The 17916-nt window shown below is 51.5% G+C and overlaps 1 protein-coding gene across 1 annotated transcript in view; it reads left to right on the forward strand.

The window, feature by feature from the left end:
* The window catches only part of SHANK2 (SH3 and multiple ankyrin repeat domains 2), a 646969-nt gene that overhangs the window by 88163 nt on the left and 540890 nt on the right, over positions 1-17916 (forward strand). Inside the window, exons 3-5 of the mRNA XM_023186421.2 lie at positions 5422-5625; positions 11159-11230; positions 14724-14832. Coding sequence (XP_023042189.2) covers positions 5422-5625; positions 11159-11230; positions 14724-14832 — 385 coding nt within the window. The remainder of the gene's footprint in view (positions 1-5421; positions 5626-11158; positions 11231-14723; positions 14833-17916) is intronic.

A 17916-nucleotide genomic window follows, 5' to 3' on the forward strand; every position in this document is an offset into this window, starting at 1 on the left:
CATCACCACTACCATCCCCATCACCAACATCATCACCATTATCACTATCATCATATCATCATTATCACTATTATCACCATCACTATCATCATCACCACCATCATCAGTGTCACCATCACCATCATCACTATCATAATACCATCATTATCACCATTATCACCATCACCATCATCACCATGATGATCACTATTGCCATCACCAACATTATCTCTGTCATCACCATTATCACCACTATCATCATCATCCCCATCACCCTCATCACCATCACCGTCACCACTACCACCACCACCACCACCATCATTATCACCACCACCATCATCACCATCACAACCCCCCTCATCATCACCATCATCACCATCATCATCATTCCCTCCCTGTGGACACTGAACCCTTTAAGAAACAAGAGCCCATCTTGGTCGTCTTCATGTTCTCTCACCCACTGCTGTCCTGGTATTGGTATAGGACCCTGCGCACAGAAGATGGAAACTCAAGGAGAAGAGAGGTGTTTCCTCCAGCAATCCTTTAGAGGCGTTGGCCAGGGTTGGGACTCCTTACACACTGTTGTCTTTGCCATCCTTTCTGTACTATCTGTGAGTCATCAATGTTGGTGATGGCAGTTTGTCTCTAACAAATTATAAAGGAATAGCCACCTCACAGGGCTGTGGGAGACTGGAATCAGATACTGTTCTCCTCAAGGAGAACTTGACATGACTAAGGCTCACATTGGTAACAGTGGGACCAGGAAGGGTCACTTAAGGCAGAAACTGTCTTATGCCATCCGCCTGCCAGACACATCACTGTTCCACCTTTGCTTCCCTCCCTCTTATGCTGGGCCCTCAACCTGGAAGTGCTACCCCAGACTCGCATACGCCTCTGTGTTCCTGGGCAGCAGCCTAGGATGTGCACTCCTTACCAAGCAGCGTCACTTACTCCTTCCTCTGGGTCCTCAAGGGAGCTTGTGTTAGCATGAATTTTTACCTTTTCCATATTGTATGACAGTTGAGTGGGTGTCTTTCCCTGCTACAGATGGTGGCCTCAGGCTGGTTTGCTTCTTATTTATTGTCTTCGTGGCTCCCACATCATCCATTCAGCCAGTGTCAGTCACCTGTACTGTGTCAGGCCTGCTCTCGGACCTGGGGTTTGCCTGATTAGGTAGTGAATCAATGACGGGTAAGTGAAGAGTTGAAGCAGGATTCATCCAAAGTGTATTCTGACCTTGTGGGCTTGCCTGGAGCTGGTGTGAACATGCGGGCGGCTCCCGTCACATATGGAGGGAGGAGAGCTCCCTGGGAGCTGGGAAGGCTTGACCTGCTGAATTCCGCTCTCAGAGATGATGGTGCTGCTATTTTTTTGTTTTGCTTTGTTTTGTTTTGTTTTGTTTTTTTGCTGCCACAATTAGTGGCAGGTGATTCACACGTTTACGAGTTCCCATGCCTTCCATAACCAACCACAGACTGGTGGCTTAAATAACAGACACGTGTTGTCTTACATTCTGGAGGCTGGAAGGCCAAGGTTAAGGGATAGTCAGGGTTGGTTCCTTCTGAGGCTTGAGGGAGAATCTGTCCCAGATTCTCTACCTCTACCCCGGCTGCTAGGGACTTACCAGCAATCAGCATTGCTGGGTTTGCAGATGTAACACACCGGTCTCTGCCTTCCCATTCACATGGTCATCTCCCTGTGTACATGATGCTGTGTCCAGATTTTCTCACTTTTCTTTTTATTTCACTTTAAGTTCTAGGGTACATGTGTACAATGTGCGGGTTTGTTACATATGTATACATGTGCCCTGTTGGTTTGCTGCACCCGTTAACTCATCATTTACGTTAGGTATTTCTCTTAATGCTATCCCTCCCCCAGTCTCCCACCCCGTGACAGGCCCTGGTGTGTGATGTTCCCCGTCCTGTGTCCAAGTGATTTCATTGTTCAGTTCCCACCTATGAGTGAGAACATGTAGTGTTTGGTTTTCTGTCCTTGAAATAGTTTGCTCAGAATGATGGTTTCCAGCTTCATCCATGTCCCTGCAAAGGACATGAACTCATCTTTTTTATGGCTGCATAGTATTCCACGGTGTATATGTGCCACATTTTCTTAATCCAGTCTATCATTGATGGACATTTGGGTTGGTTCCAAGTCTTTGCTATTGTGAATAGTGCCGCAATAAACATACGTGTGCCTATGTCTTTATAGTGGCATGATTTATAATCCTTTGGGTATATCCCCAGTAATGGGATGGCTGGGTCAAATGGTATTTCTAGTTCTAGATCCTTGAGGAATCGCCACACTGTCTTCCACAATGGTTGAACTAGTTTACACTCCCACCAATGTGTAAAAGTGTTCCTATTTCTCCACATCCTCTCCAGCACCTGTTGTTTCCTGTCTTTTTAATGATCACCATTCTCACTGGTTGAAATGGTATCACATTGTAGTTTTGATTTGTATTTCTCTGATGACCAGTGATGATGAGCATTTTTTCATGTGTCTGTTGGTTGCATAAATGTCTTCTTTTGAAAAGTGTCTGTTCATATCCTTTGCCTACTTTTTGATGGTGTTGTTTGATTTTTTCTTGTAAATTTGTTTAAGTTCTTTGTAGAAGAAACTGGATCCCTTCCTTACACCTTATACAAAAATTAATTCAAGATGGATTAAAGACTTAAATGTTAGACCTAAAACCATAAAAACCCTAGAAAAAAACCTAGACAATACTATTCAGGACATAGGCATGGGCAAGAACTTCATGACTAAAACACCAAAAGCAATGGCAATGAAAGCTAAAATAGACAAATGGGATCTAATTAAAGAGCTTCTGCACAGCAAAAGAAACTACCGTCGGAGTGAACAAGCAACCTACAGAATGGGAGAAAATTTTTGCAATCTACCCATCAGACAGAGGGCTAATATCCAGATTTTCTTGCTTTTTAAGGACACAGTTATTGCAGTAGGGCCCACCCTGCTCCTGTATGACCTCATCTTAACTTGATTACATCTGCAAAGATCCTATTCCCAAATAAATCACATCCACAGGGTGTGGCTGTTAGGACTTCAACATTTATTTAGAGGGGCACAGTTCAGCCCATAACAACATGTCTTATTTATATTCCGTTTGATCCTGACAGCAGCCCTGAAGTTAAGTAGTGGCTTTGATTTTCATGGAGGAATTGGAGGACTGCTGGGTGGGTGGGTTTCCCTAGGAATCAAGGTTAGTGTGCACCACTGGGTTGCAAACCCAGGCTTTCCGACCTTTGAGCTCTTGCTCCTTCTAGATGATTCTCAAGGCGGTGCTCTTAGCATTTTCTGGAGCAGATGGTTCTTGTTTTGTGGGGTTGGCCCCCGTGCTGCACAGACACAGCGTCCCTGCCCTGTCCACAAATGATGGTGGATACCTATCTTTGCAATCACCTGCAGTGGCACAGAAGTCCCCTGAGAGGCAATTTGGAGCCCTGTGCTCCTCCAAGGAGTTGCCCCTTGGCTGAATCTTCTCTGCAGGTGTCAGAGAGGGAGCCATGGGCTCTGTGGATGTTGGAGCTTGAATTAGAGGGGCCCAGAAGGATTCCTGAGACTGAAGGGTGAGTAGTGAGCGGCCCCGCCTGGTCACACCTGGTACAGCTTGTTTCTCGTGCCAGGAGTTTCCAGAGAGTCCTTGCTCAGCCAAGGATGGGGGAGGGTGCAGGTCTGGAAATCTTTCTGGAATAAACAACTGCCGCCATCCAGCCTCACAGCCCTGGGGGGGCGGGCTTTGAGAGCCACATGTGAGCTCAGCCTTTGACCTTGGAAGGGAGAAACAGGAGCTTTTGTGTACAGGGTGTCAGGTTTCCTGGCAGGGAGGACTCTGGCCACCCACTGAACCCAGGCTCCCGTTGGCAGTCCCAGGATCATTTTCCCAGCAATGAGGAATTTACCCTCGGGCTGTCTTGGGAAGATGGTAGGGCCTTTTGCTTTCTTGAGCACAAACTCACAAATTCCCAGATAGAGAATTGGTTGGAGCCTTATATTCAATCGAACCTCCTTTCGTTCTGAACACATTGACAGTGACAAAGGGAATTATTGAGCTCCTGCTGACAGCTATTCAGTAGAATATAATCTTAATTCAACAGAAATTAGAAGTCATGGTTAGAAGTGGATTTGCCTGGCCTTTGCCTTTCCTGGCTCACTGGTGAGTCTCACAGAGGGGACCTGGGAACGTGACCGAGTTGCTGTTATTTCAGTTCTCAGCGGTGCCATTATGTGTTTGAAGTGTTGTGATTGGTTTGCAGGCCCTGTTGACACTATTTAACTTTGCAAAAATGAACTCTCGTGGCAACTGATTTGATTTTCCGTCAAATCGTTTTTCTGTAATTGCTTTCCTGTGTCCTTTGGGAGAGGTGATGACGGTGTTTTTAAAGCTTTTCTGTTCAGAGTCAGCGTGGGTAGTATGAAAACTTTCTTGTCAGCGCGGTTATAAGACAAGGCTCCCACCGAGTCTGAAATGCTAAAGAACAATCCGTGTCAAAATTAAGTCACGTTGTAATATGCGCGGGCTGTGGTTCTGAATGTGCGTTCCCCAGGACGGCAGCAGCAGTAGTGCCTTGGGATTTGTCTGAGATGTAGGTTCTCGGGCCCACCCAGACCTGCTGAATTAGACATTCTGTTAGGGAGACGTAAGTGGGGTCTGTGACCTGTGTTTTTCAGACTGCTGGAGTTTGAGAAGTGCCATGCAAGTGAGAGAGTGCCCTGAGGCGACAGGTGGTCATCGATGACCAAAAAGACACTGTGAGGGCCGGGCGCGGTGGCTCACGCCTGTAATCCCAGCACTCTGGGAGGCCCAGGCAGGCAGATCACAAGATCAGGAGATCGAGACCATCCTGGCTAACACGGTGAAACCCCGTCTCTACTAAAAATACAAAAAATTAGCCGAGCATGGTGGCAGGCACCTGTAGTTCCAGCTACTGGCTCGTGGTAACCTCCGACTCCCTGGTTCAAGCGATTCTCCTGCCTCAGCCTCCCGAGTAGCTGGGACTACAGGCACCTGCCACCATACCCAGCAAATTTTTGTATTTTTAGCAGAGATGGGGTTTCACCATGTTGGCCAGGGTGGTCTCGAACTTCTGACCTTGTGATCTGCTCACCTCGGCCTCCCAAAGTGCTGGGATGACAGGCGTGAGCCACTGCACCCGGCCAGTGCTGGAGATTTAAGTCCGTGGTGAGATCAAGGCCAAAGAGACCAATGTCTCGTTCCTTCCTTTTTCCCTTCTATATTTACCAAATGTCTCTGTCCCAGCAGCCAGTAGGCTTTATTTTTCAGTGTGAAAAGCCCAGGGTTCACTGTTCAGAGGAAGTGTTGGGAAGGGGTTGAAGCAGCTTTGTCGTCTCTGACCATGTGCCCCACGTGGGTGACTCAGGTAGCGTCCTCCGTCACTCACCAGCTGTCTTTGTCCTTCCTGGCAGAAATGCATTCGATTTAACCCGGACGCCACGGTGTGGGTTGCAAAGCAGCGGATCCTGTGTACATTAACCCAGAGCTTGAAAGATGTCCTGAACTACGGCCTTTTCCAGCCGGCCAGCAACGGGCGCGACGGCAAGTTCCTGGATGAGGAGCGGCTCCTGCGGGAGTACCCACAGCCCGTGGGCGAGGGCGTTCCTTCCCTGGAGGTAGGTTTCAGCCCACGGTGCATGGACCGTGTTTGTGTCACAGCCTGGATGCCGTGGTGGGTGGGGGAGACACGGTGGTGGGGGGAGATCAATTCCATTTGCACTGGGAAATTATCCCCACATTTAAAAATCAGTCTGGGGTCTTGAGGTTTGATATGGTTTGGCTCTGTGTTCCCCACCGAAATCTCACCTCTAATTGTCATCCCCACGTGTCGAGGGAGGAACCTGTAATCCCCATGTATTGAGGGAGGGAGGTGGTTGGATCATAGCGGCTTCCCATGCTGTTCTCATGGTGGTGAGTGTGAGTTCTCACGAGATCTGATGGTTTTATTCTAAGTGTCTGGAAGTTCCTCCTTTGCTCGTCTCTCTCCTGCTGCCTTGTGAAGAAGGCGCTTGCTTTCCCTTCACCTTCTGCCATGACTAATGTTCCTGAGGCCTCCGCAGCCATATGGAACTGTGAGTCAATTAAACCTCTTTGCTTCATAAATTACCCAGTCTCAGGTATTTCTTTATAGCAGTGTGAAAATGGACTAATAAAAGGTTGCATCTGATTTTGCCGTGAATCTCACACTGTTGAACAAGTTTTATAAAATTTTTTTCACTGCAGATTCAAAGAATCCCTGGAGAGAAATCTTGCTGGGAATAATAAACCATGGGTCTGATTCAGGCTTTCATAACCAGGACCGTGGGTCCTGAGCATGCAGAACGGGGCTCCCCATGCTTCTCTGAGGGGTTTTACGTTTTTCCCTCCCAGCACCTAATGGTTTTCCTTCTCCACCTATCCAGACGCCAGCTGGATGTCAAGAATTAATTCAATTCTGACACTAACTACAAGTTTAAGGTCTCAGTCCCACCAGACGGCCCTCCGTAAACGTCAAGTACCCAGGCCACCCACACTTCTGTCCCATTTGGCTGTGAACTAGGGGTTCCCAGCATCCCCTTTTCGGGTTCGATCACTTGCTAGAGTAGCTCAGAGAACCTAAGAAGGCATTTTAACTACTACCCCCGGCTTATTACAAAGTGTACAAATGCACAGCTGATGAAGAGGTGCACTGGGCGAGGTCGGGAGGGCCCAGCCTGCGGGAGCTTCCGTCCCTGTGGAGTTGGGGGTGCACCACCCTCCCAGCACGTGGATGTGCTTGTCAGATCGGAAGTCCCCAGGCCGCGTTGTTGAGGGATTTTTATGGAAGTTTCATTACATAGGATGAAATCACTGACCATGGTGATCCGATTCCATCCTGCTGGTCAGCAGGGAGGCTGGGAGTCCTGACCCTCAAGTCATGGTCTGATCCTTCCGGCCACCAGCCCCCATCCTGGAAACTGCCTGGGAGTTGAGAGTCATCTCGTTAGTGCTTCGTAGATACTCTTATCACCGAGGACATGCCAAGGGTTTTAGGAACTCTGCCAGGAATCGGGGACACAGAAGGAATTTTTAAATTATATCATGTTCCTTGCGGTAGTCTTCTTTCATTGCTATAAAGAAATAACTGGGTGAGGTGGCTCACGCCTGTAATCCCAGTACTTTGGGAAGCCAAGGTGAGTGGATCACCTGAGGTCAGGAGTTCAAGATTAGCCTGGCCAACACAGTGAAACCCCGTCTCTACTAAAAATACAAAAATTAGCTGGGTGTGGGGTCATGTGCACCTGTAGTCCCAGCTACTCGGGAGGCTGAGGCAGGAGAATCTCTGGAATCCTGGAGGTGGAGGTTGCAGTGAGCCAAGATGGCGCCATTGCACTCCAACCTGGACAACAAGAGTAAAACTCTGTCTGAAAAACAAAAACAAACAAACAAACAACAACAGCAAAAAAACCTGAGACTGGCTGAGAGAAAAGAGGTTTAATTGGCCCACGGTTCTGCAGGCTGTACAGAAAATGTGGTGCTGGCATCGGCTCGGTGTCGAGGCCTCAGGGAGCTTGTTCTCGTGACAGAAGGTGAAGCAGGAGCAGGCGTTAGGTGGCAAGAGCGGGTGCAGGAGTGAGCAGGGGAGGAGTAGTTCCTGGCTCCCCCATGAACTAACAGAGTGAGAACTGATTTACTACCTTGCGGAGTGCACTGGGCCCTTCAGGAGGGTCCGTGCAGGGCCTCTCACCTGGCCCCACCTCCAACACCAGGGATCACATTTGAACATGAGGTTTGGAGGGGGCATACATTCAAACTATGCCATTTCCCCAATTCATCTCTGAGTCCTTGGGTAACAGGGTGGCTGTGGCCATCCAGCTGTTCTCAGCAGCACAACTTTGCCTCTACTTCCTGCCCGGGTGACCAGGACTCTTTTGTGCTGCCATCAGCAGCCACAAGCGCCTGGGCCTCCCTTCAGAAGTAGCTGATCCATAAGACGGGGCAGCCCTACACATTTCCACGCGATGTACGACCCTTGTCTCTGCCTTTCTGACCCAGGCTTGCTGAGCCCCAAGTTTACAGGCAGTGTTTCCTGTAGTGTATACGTGTTGGGTTATGTCAGTTAAGAGAAGCCGGAAACGGGTCATTTCTACTCCTGCACAACATGTTGGCATCATTCAGTGACTGCACTCACTTTAGCTTAGTCAACAGTGAGAGGCTGCATGTGTGTAATTGCAGCTGGCTTTTGAGCAACCTCAGTGGGTTCTCCACTCAGTGACTAGAGATTCCTCCGAAGCCCAAGATGTCATGGACGCCCACCCAGGACTAAGGCGATGCTGCATCTGCATGTTGCTCAGTTCCGTTGTGATGTTGAGGCTGAGGTTGTTGGGATCCTCAGTGTGGACCATGTGTCAGATTCAGGGAGGGGTTTCGGTGGAGAAAAAGATGAGATGCCACTTGGAAGTTGTGTGGTTTAGAGCAAATCACTCAGGGGTCCTGACCTCAGTTTGCTTATCTGTAAAATGGGTATCCATCGGGAAAAAAATTGTCATTGAGGGCCAACTAAGGATCAGACACTTTTCAGGCACAGAAGAGTCAAGGTTCTGATCCCACGGACCTTACACTCCGGTGGGAGGTGAGGGACCAGGAAGAGTAAATTCACGCAGTTCATTTCAGGGGCTGATCATCCATAACGGCAGGAAAACTGGGCGAGAAGACCAGACAATTTGGGAGCCTCCTCTGCATCTGGCCCCAGTACCTGTAGCTGTGCAGCCTCGAGCCAGCCACCCCCGCCCTCTGAGCCCCAGACTCCCGGTCATCGAGTGAATGTTAGTAGTGACGTCCAGGAGTGGTGGTAAAGGCCAGAGGAAGTATTCATGGAACAGTGTGTGCATTGTGAGCCTGGCCATCCACAAATCCCCAAACTGACGTTGCAGCTGCTGCTCTGATTTCGTTGTCATGAAATTGTTGCTGATACTTTCTGTTTGGTTTTTGTTTTGTTTTGCTTTTGAGACCGAGTCTCGCTCTGTCACCCAGGCTGGATTGCAGTGGTGTGATCTCGGCTCACTGCAGCCTCCGCCTGCTGGGTTCAAGTGATTCTCATGCCTCAGCCTCCTGAGTAGCTGGGCTTACAGGTGCCCACCACCATACCACGCCCAGCTAATTTTTGTATTTTTAGTAGAGATGGGTTTCACCATGTTGGCCAGGCTGGTCTTAAACTCCTGGACTCAGGTGATCCACCTGCCTTGGCCTCCCAAAGTGCTGGGATTACAGGTATGAGCCGCCACACCCGGCCACAATTGTTGCTGGTACTTAGGTTTATTCATCTCCCCAGGCCACTGTCCCACCAGGTGACCTGCTGCAAAGGCTGAGATTGGCCCAGGAATTGACACATTAGGGGCAGGCATCAGTCTGGGCTCTTTGCTTCAGATAATTTCAGCATAATATGGTGGGCTGCTTATGAAACGTTGGAGAAATAGCAAGAAAAAGGATTTGTGGTCCTGAGCCGGTGTCCTCTGTAGTCACGGGCTATACATGTTTATGACTCTGGAATAAGCACTCCCCGCTCGAGTACTTTACCCTCCTGCCGAGATGCTATAGGCCCGAGCTGATTATTTTATATCTGGAAAAGGGACCCGTGGAATTGAATTCCCTGAGACGTTTAGGCTTCGCCACGTGATCGTGAGCCTGAGAAGGCACCTGGCATCATTCTCAGTGGCTTCTGAAATCTGGACCAGAGGTGTGATTGGTTCCAGGGCATGGACACACACAACCTGCTGTCCTGGAATCTAGAATCAGAGGTGGAAATTCTAAAACTGGCCTGTAGCTCTTCCTACCTGCTCTGTTCTGGGAAATGAATGGGTGCCCTTCTGACCAGCACACTGTCTTCCCAAACTCTGTGCAGCCTGCATTTCACAGAACTTTCTGATTTCACAGCTGGTTTATTTTGGCACTTGAGAACAAAATCCTACAAGTATCAGTCTGTGCACAAGAATTTTGTCTTTTGTCAAATAGCCATTTTGTCTGGCATGCTGGAAAAAGGAGAATAGGTTTGTTTATTTGGAAGCTTTCTATGAGATGCAACTTTCAGTTTCAGGATGAGCTCACCCACCCACTACTCCGCACTGTCATTTTACCCAAGGGCAGTTTTTGCTGGCCCTGAGCACACGTGTAACCGTGCAGGTTGACGGCATCAAGGGCAGTAAGGAGGGAGAAAGTGGACTTGTCTAGTGGCAGGTCTGTGCCAGGAAGCTCACATTCACTGCTCAGGCCACTCTGGGAGGTGGGTGCTGTTATCCCCATGGGGCAGATGAGGAAACTGAGGTGAGACAGGAAAGTGCCCAGCCCTGAGTTACCCTGTGAGTTGAGAGCGTTAGGGCTGAGATTGGAACAGAGGTCCCGACGCCAAACTGCAGTGACTCCTAAATGCTCAGTGTCCTTCCCAGACCTTCTGCAGCATCTCCAGCCCAGCGGGGCGCTGGGGGAGGGAGGAGGCGTTTTAGAGACCCACCAAGCCTGCTCTGACAATGTTGCTTACTCCCTACATCCCAGGAAGACGTGCCCCTTGGTCCATGCAATGATGTAATTTCCAGTTCAAAGGAGGCGCTGCTGTTTGCAGGGAAAAACAGTAGCTCCAGCGTTCTGGGTGGAGGTTGTGGGAGTACAGGAAGTGGGGCCTTTCCCAGCTCCAGCGTTCTGGGCGGAGGTTGCGGGAGTACAGGAAGTGGGGCCTTTCCCAGGTGGGGCTTCTAAGGTGTGTTTTAACTAAGGTGGACGATGTAGGAGAAAAACCTGGTGTTTGGAGCAGCATCCTTGTTTACCAAAAATGCTTTGCCAAGGGCTGATCGATTCCCCCGGGAGGAACCGTCACCATCCAGTTAGCTGGGGAGCCATCACCGGGTGGGAGACCTCCCAGCTTCTCATCTGCAGGGTCTTCCCTTTCCCTTGCTCCTGTTTCTTTTTATGGTTTTTTAGATAAACTGCTGCAGAATCTTGGCAAACGTGATGCTTAGGATGTTGTAGGCTCTGGGGTGCAAATACCAGTCATTTATTTAAAACCGGAAGAGTTTGCTGTGGGGTTCCCCGTCTTCTATGACATAGCCAAGGAACAGGCCCATTTTTCCTCTGAACAGCTGTGTGAAGTATTGACTTGTTTTCTCTCTCTTTGTTTTTTTTTTTTGTTTTCTGTGCCAGTTTCGATACAAGAAGCGGGTGTATAAACAAGCCAATCTCGATGAGAAACAGTTGGCCAAGCTCCACACAAAGGTATGCAGGGAACGGGCTGTTATTTACACGTATGGCATCCTCCTTGTTATCTTGCTGTGCTATCTTTAGACGCTCCGCTTCCAGGAGCACCTGCTGTGTACCTGGCGTGGCATGTGGCCAGTCTGGGATGTACAGGCAGACCGGCCGTCACGGTGCACACTGCAGAGACCCACCCGGGAAGCAGCAGGGGCTGCTTGGTGTGGCCCTGGGGGCTCGGGGAAGGGGGGCAGATCCCACTGGCTGCTCAAGGGAGGTTCAAAAGCGGTGGCTCTGAAGAGAGTGGGATCTAGACGCACAGCGTGGTGGAGGGAAGAGGGTCCATGCCGAGTCCCGTATTAGTGTTCTGCTGTTGTTGCTTCAGGAAAAGCCTTGTTAAAGTGCTGTTGACATAAACTGCACTGAAGTTAGACTGCAGGTGAGCATCAGGGGCATTGCACGCGGTGTTTGCAACCTGGCAGAATGCACTATGCCTTGAGCTCAGACTCCCAGATAAGACATCCACACCACGGACACCCTGCTGTTTCTCAGGGTGCTATGCGAGTTGAGGAGGAGGCATGGAGAGGGGTCTGAGGCATAGGGTGTGTGGGCCGAGCAGTTTGCTTAACTGACAGGAGGAGGAGTGTAATACCCAGGAGGCTTTTGTCCCAGCCCCTGGTGCTGTTCCTAAGGAGAGCCCAATAGCATTCCCTGCAGAGCATGGGGTGGAGAGTTGGGGCAGCTGCCTGAAGCGCTTCCCTTCAAGGGCCCTGGTGCTCTCCAGGTGAGCTTCCCTGCAGCTGCGAGCTCACTAATGGTTTTCTCAGCCAGCAGGATCCTCTCGGGTTTTGTTTGGCTGCCCCCCCTTCTTATATCAGATGGATGCAAGGATTCTGTTTGGTTGGTTTGTTTGAGACAGAGTTTTGCTGTGTTGCCCAGGCTTCAGTGCAGTGGCATAATCTTGGCTCACTGCAACCTCTGCCTCCTGGGTTCCAGCGATCCTTCTGCCTCAGCCTCCCGAATGGCTGGGATTACAGGCACGCACCACCATGCCTGTTGACTTTGTATTTTTAGTAGTGATGGAGTTTTGCCGTGTTGGCCAGGTTGGTCTCAAACTCCTGACCTCAGGTGATCCATCCGCCTCGGCCTCCCAAAGTGCTGGGATTACAGGTGTGAGCCACTGTGCCCGGCGGGATACTCACTGGGTTCTAATCTGTCATTATCATTATTGATTTTTGTGCTCAGGTTGTCCAGATGTGGCCGGCAGTTGCCCTTCCTCTGGTGCTCTGCCCTGTGGCGCGTCCCAACCATCCTTGACGCACCGGCCACTTTCTGGCACAAGATGCTCTGGGCTCTTCCTATCCTTCCCCTGCCTCTGCCCTGGAATTTGCCTGGAAAGCGGTATTCAGACAGCAAGGTCTGGTGCTTCTGGGTTTTAGTTTTTGTTTTTGTTTTTATCACCCTCTAATGTACAGATAAAAATGTATTTGTGAATTTTAAAAATGCTGATTTGTAAATAATGCAGGTTTTCAGTGACATCACATGTAGGTCGTGCGTTTTGGGGCATTTGATCAGGTCTGGTTCTGGACTATACAGAAAATGGATCCCAGCACTTTGGGAGGCCGAGACGGGTGGATCACGAGGTCAGGAGATCAAGACCATCCTGGCTAACACGGTGAAACCCCGTCTCTACTAAAAAATACAAAAAAACTAGCTGGGCGAGGTGGCGGGTGCCTGTAGTCCCAGCTACTCGAGAGGCTGAGGCAGGAGAATGGCGTAAAACCTGGGAGGCAGAGCTTGCAGTGAGCTGAGATCCGGCCACTGCACTCCAGCCTGGGTGACACAGCGAGACTCCATCTCAAAAAAAAAAAAAAGAAAGAAAACGGTCAGGTGGAAATCCCGCCTGTGCCAGGAGGATGAGAGTCCCAGGAACCTGCTGTGTCAGAAGCCACCTTTGTTCTCCTTCTTTATTTTGAGAGACATACAGAGTAGGGACAAAGAATTAGGCTGATGAGGAGTGTTAGACGCAGCAGGCAGAGGGGTGCCAAGTCCCACAGTCCTGCTCAGACAGCCCAGGCTGGCTCTGGATGGGCAGAGGATCATGACTTTTCTTACAACGAGGCTGGCAGAGGCTAGAAAAGTTCCCAGCCCGTCAGGTTGAGCTGCGGACCGTCATGACCTCACAGCAAATGAGCCCCGCCCTTCACCTTGAGCCACTCGGGGACCAGGCTTCGCTGTTTTCTGGCCACGGGGTTCACCGCAAAGTGGGTTAAGTACCAATCTGCGGGCCTCACTCCGTGGCGATGGAGGCAGGAGGCTGGCCCTGGAAACTGAAGATTTGAAAAGTGCCCCAGCAGCCCGGCTGTCTCTTCCGAAAGCAGAGGAGCATCCGTAGCTCTCAGCAAAGTCTCTAAGGCCATTTGCGCTGCTTTTACGAAATATTTTGGGTAGCTTATAAACCACAAAAGTGTGTCTCTCACCATTCTGGAGGCTGGAAGTCTGAGATCGTGGCATCGGCAGGTTCAGCATCTGGTGAAGGCCTGGTTCCTGGTTGGGATGGCCATCGTCTTGCTGTGCCTTCACGCGGAGGGAGGGGCGAGGGAGCTTTCTGGGACCTCTTCTGTAGTGACACTACTCCCAATCACGAGGGCTTCACTCTCCTGACTTTGTCACCTCCCAAAGGCCTTACCTCTCAATACTATTACATTGGAGATTATTCAACTTAGGAATTTTTGGGGGACGTACACAGTAAGTCCGTAGCACCAGGATGGTGAAGAGTGAGGGGATTTTAAACATTCATCCAGGACAGGCCGATTGTCCTTGCCTCGTGCCAGACACTGTGCTCAGCCTGTGGTTCCAAAAGCCTCAGCTCCAGGAGCCTCAGGGCTTGCAGTGCGCCCTGGCGAGAGTGGGTCTCCCGAGTGTACCAGTCAGGAACTTTCCCAGACCCTGGAAAGACATTTGTTTTTCTTTTTTGAGACAGGTCTTGCTCTGTTGCCCAGGCTGGAGTGCAGTGGCATGAATACAGCTCACTGCAGCCTTGGCTCAGGTGATCCTCTTGCCTCAGCCTGCTGAGTAACTGGAATCACATGTGCCACCACATCTGGCTAATTTTTCGATTTTTTGTAGAGACGGGGTCTTACTTCGTTGCTCAGGTTGGGACATTTCTTTCTTTTTTTTTTTTTTTGAGAGGGAGTCTCGCTCTGTCGCCCAGGCTGGAGTGCAGTGGCCGGATCTCAGCTCACTGCAAGCTCCGCCTCCCGGGTTTGCGCCATTCTCCTGCCTCAGCCTCCGGAGTAGCTGGGACTACAGGCACCCGCCACCTCGCCCGGCTAGTTTTTTGTATTTTTTAGTAGAGACGGGGTTTCACCGTGTTAGCCAGGATGGTCTCGATCTCCTGACCTTGTGATCCGCCCGTCTCGGCCTCCCAAAGTGCTGGGATTACAGGCTTGAGCCACTGCGCCCGGCCGGGACATTTCTTATAAAGATGTTTGAATTGTATTGTTTTTCCTTCTAGACCAATCTGAAGAAATGCATGGATCACATTCAGCATCGCTCGGTGGAGAAGATCACCAAGATGCTGGACCGAGGCCTGGATCCCAATTTCCACGACCTGGAGACCGGAGGTGGGCACTCGCTAGAGGGGACCTTACCAGGCTTTACAGAAGCATAGAAAAGGCCAGCCCGCTGCTCAGGCTACCCGTGAATGACGCGGCCATGACATTGTACTTGGTTTTGCTTGGTGTTTACAGGTGCATTCTCACTCTCTGGCTTCTCAGTCAGAAGGAGCTGAGTCCGTCTTATCCATGGGGCATCCCCAACGTCTTGCACGGGGCCTGGAGCACGGCAGGTGCTCGGTGCAGAATTGTTGGGGAGGTGAATGAGTGAATGAATGAGCAGATGACACGCATGTGTTGTGCCACTGTGTGCCAGCCTTGGGCACATGGATCTTTGGAGACACACATGTTTGTAAAGGCGGAGGATGTGTGCTTCTGCCTCCCACTGGGCACAGGCAGCCCAGCAGACAGGCATCTGCACACACGCATCTTCTTATTCCCCTGCTGGAAACCACATTCCTCACGAGTGTGGGCCTCTAAGCGTCGGTCAGGAAAGACGGCCCAGGCCCTTGGTGGTTCCACGAGTGTGTGAGTCTTCGCAGCGTGACCGTCCTGTGCACCAAAGGGTTCAGTGCCAGCCCCTGCCTCCACTCAGCGTCAATAGCAACACCTAGTTGTGACAACCAACAGTGTCTCCAGACATCACCCGCTGTCCCTGGGTGTGAGCACGGTCACCCCAGGTGACAGTCCCTTGCCAGCAGGGCACCAGCTGGAGTTGGCAGGCAGAGGTTAGGTCCTTATGGAGAACCAAGAGTGGCGGAGGTCAGGGTCTCCATAGCAACTCAGAGTATGCCCCCTCAGGTGGGCTGTCCTGGGCTGGGAACACTCCTCCTGGACTCAGGGCAGTGGGCACCTCCCTCCCCTCTTGAGTATGCCAACCCTGCTTCTGGCCCCTGCATGGTGTGCCGTCATCACGTACTGGTATCACACCTCAAAAATATAAAATACACAACAAATGTGTTTGTCAACTGAAGGATACCACTTTCTCATCATTTGTGGAAACCCCTCAGACCTCTGAACGCTGGGGGAGACCCTGCTGGGTGTGGATCCAGCCTTCACAGCTCTGCCTGAGCACAGCTGGAGGACTGTCCTTGCCTCTTTGCCATTGTGTGTGTCTCTTAGGCTTCACTGTGAATAGCAGGAGGAGCCGGCACAGGAGCTTTGATGCCTGTGACATCAGGAGGCAGGACTGCATGAGCGTGGCTCGGAGGGGCAGAGTGCACCCAGCGGGTAGGGAAAGGGTAGGAAGGCGAGTGCCTGTCTACAGCTGAGCAGGCCCCAGGCCCTGCGCCGATCCTCCGTGAGTCAGGGAAGCCTGGGGGTCTGCGTGCGGGGCAGTGACGTGGACAAGGCCGAGCTTTCGCTGGAGGTCTGGGCAGTCCCAGCTGATGGCATGAAGCAGGAGGCTGAGTTGGGCTTGTGTTGCTGGGGACATCTGGAGAGGAGGAGAGCGGAAAGGCAGTGACGGGGACAAGGGCATGTGGCGGGCAGGAGTAGTAGAGTCTGTAGGCCTGCGGGGCATCTGGAGGGTGGGTGGGCAGCTGCAGGGCTTCATCTTGTGTGAGTGGTGGCCCTCAGCCGTGGGGCCGGCAGTGGGAGGAGGAGAGGAGCTGAGGTGGGAAGCAGAGAGGCCTGACCGGGACATGGTGGTGTGACGGAGAGCATGCAGGTCTGCAGGCAGCTCGGGAGAGCCCTGGCCAGTCGGCCTTCCCTGATGTGGACGCGTTTTGTGCTGCGCTGACGTGGCAGTTTCTGTCTGGCGATGGCCTCTGTGCCAGCTCCTGGCTCCATGAGGGCGTGAGCCCTTTCCATCTGAGGCTGCGAAAGTAAATGGACCCAGGGGCTCCTGAGCTTGGCCTTGAGCCTTGGAGCACCTCCACGGGCAGGCTTCATCCTGAGCTGCTGACCCTGATTCTCCCTGGAGACAGACTTTGGCCGTGGCTCCCACCACCCTGGCCGAGTCACTTACGTCTTCATCCTGGCCTCGTCTAGGGCTGTTTCTGATGCTGCTGTGGGGAACCAGGCAGCGTGGCCCTCTGTCTCGCCTTGGCCTGGCCAGCAGTAGAAGGAGGCTGGGGGTCCCTTCTGAGCTGCTCTGCTCCTCTCTTCCTGATGTGCCCCCTGTAATTGGCCCCCGTCCCAAGCCAGGCCTCCCCCTGGCTTCCTTCACCAGACGGTTGGTGTCTCGACTTTCAGAGTTCTGAAATGACTGTTATTCCAGAATAAACCCTCCATTTGCTGCTAAAAACGCATCAGTGCAGACTCTGAAACAGGTAAGCAGCGATTTCTCTGGGCCCTGCCTGGAGTTAAAGCTGCTGCCACTCGAATCCTGGATTAGGCCGGTGCCAAACGTCAAGTTCATAGTTGTTAGAGCCATGGTGGAGCTGCGTAATTAAAGAGGGAGAAAGACCTGACCACGTTCCCCAGAACTCAGTAGAGACGGGTCGGGAGCTTGTTCCGTGGAGACAGTAGCATGGGGTTACCTTTTGAATGTTCTGAAATATTCTCATGATGACAAGCCTCCGGGCTGGTTTACTGATGACAAAGACCAAACCCAGAGAAGACACAGGAATCCCTGCTGTCATCAGGTCCCCGACAAGTGGCTCCGGGGAAAGATCACTCGGTTAAGGACAGGCGTTCTAGGGTCTCCAGCAAAGGCAGAGACCCGCGGGGCCAGGGCCTGGGACGGGGCCCCGGTGGGTCTGGTGCTCAAGGACAGAATGCGTGCATGCTTCCTTACGGGACACTTCCCTGCATCACCCAGGGAGACGATGAGCACACAGAGGTTGGGGGTTTATTTTGTTTTGGTTTTGGCCTCGACAGAAATCATTACCCTCCCCTTCTCTTTCCTTTTTCTTTTTGAGACAGGGTCTCCCTCTGTTACCCAGGCTGGAGTGTAGTGGCGCAATCTCAGCTCACTGCAGCCTTGACCTCCCAGGTTCAGGTGATTCTCCCACCTCAGCCTCCCAAGCAGCTGGGACTGCAGGCATGTGCCACCACGCCAAGCTATTCTTTTTAGAGACAGGGTTTTGCCATGTTACCCAGGCTGGTCTCAAACTCCTGAGCTCAAATGATCACCGGCCTCGGCCTCCC

This window comes from Piliocolobus tephrosceles, chromosome 13 (genome assembly GCF_002776525.5).
Source record: "Piliocolobus tephrosceles isolate RC106 chromosome 13, ASM277652v3, whole genome shotgun sequence".
Lineage (NCBI taxonomy): Eukaryota > Metazoa > Chordata > Mammalia > Primates > Cercopithecidae > Piliocolobus > Piliocolobus tephrosceles.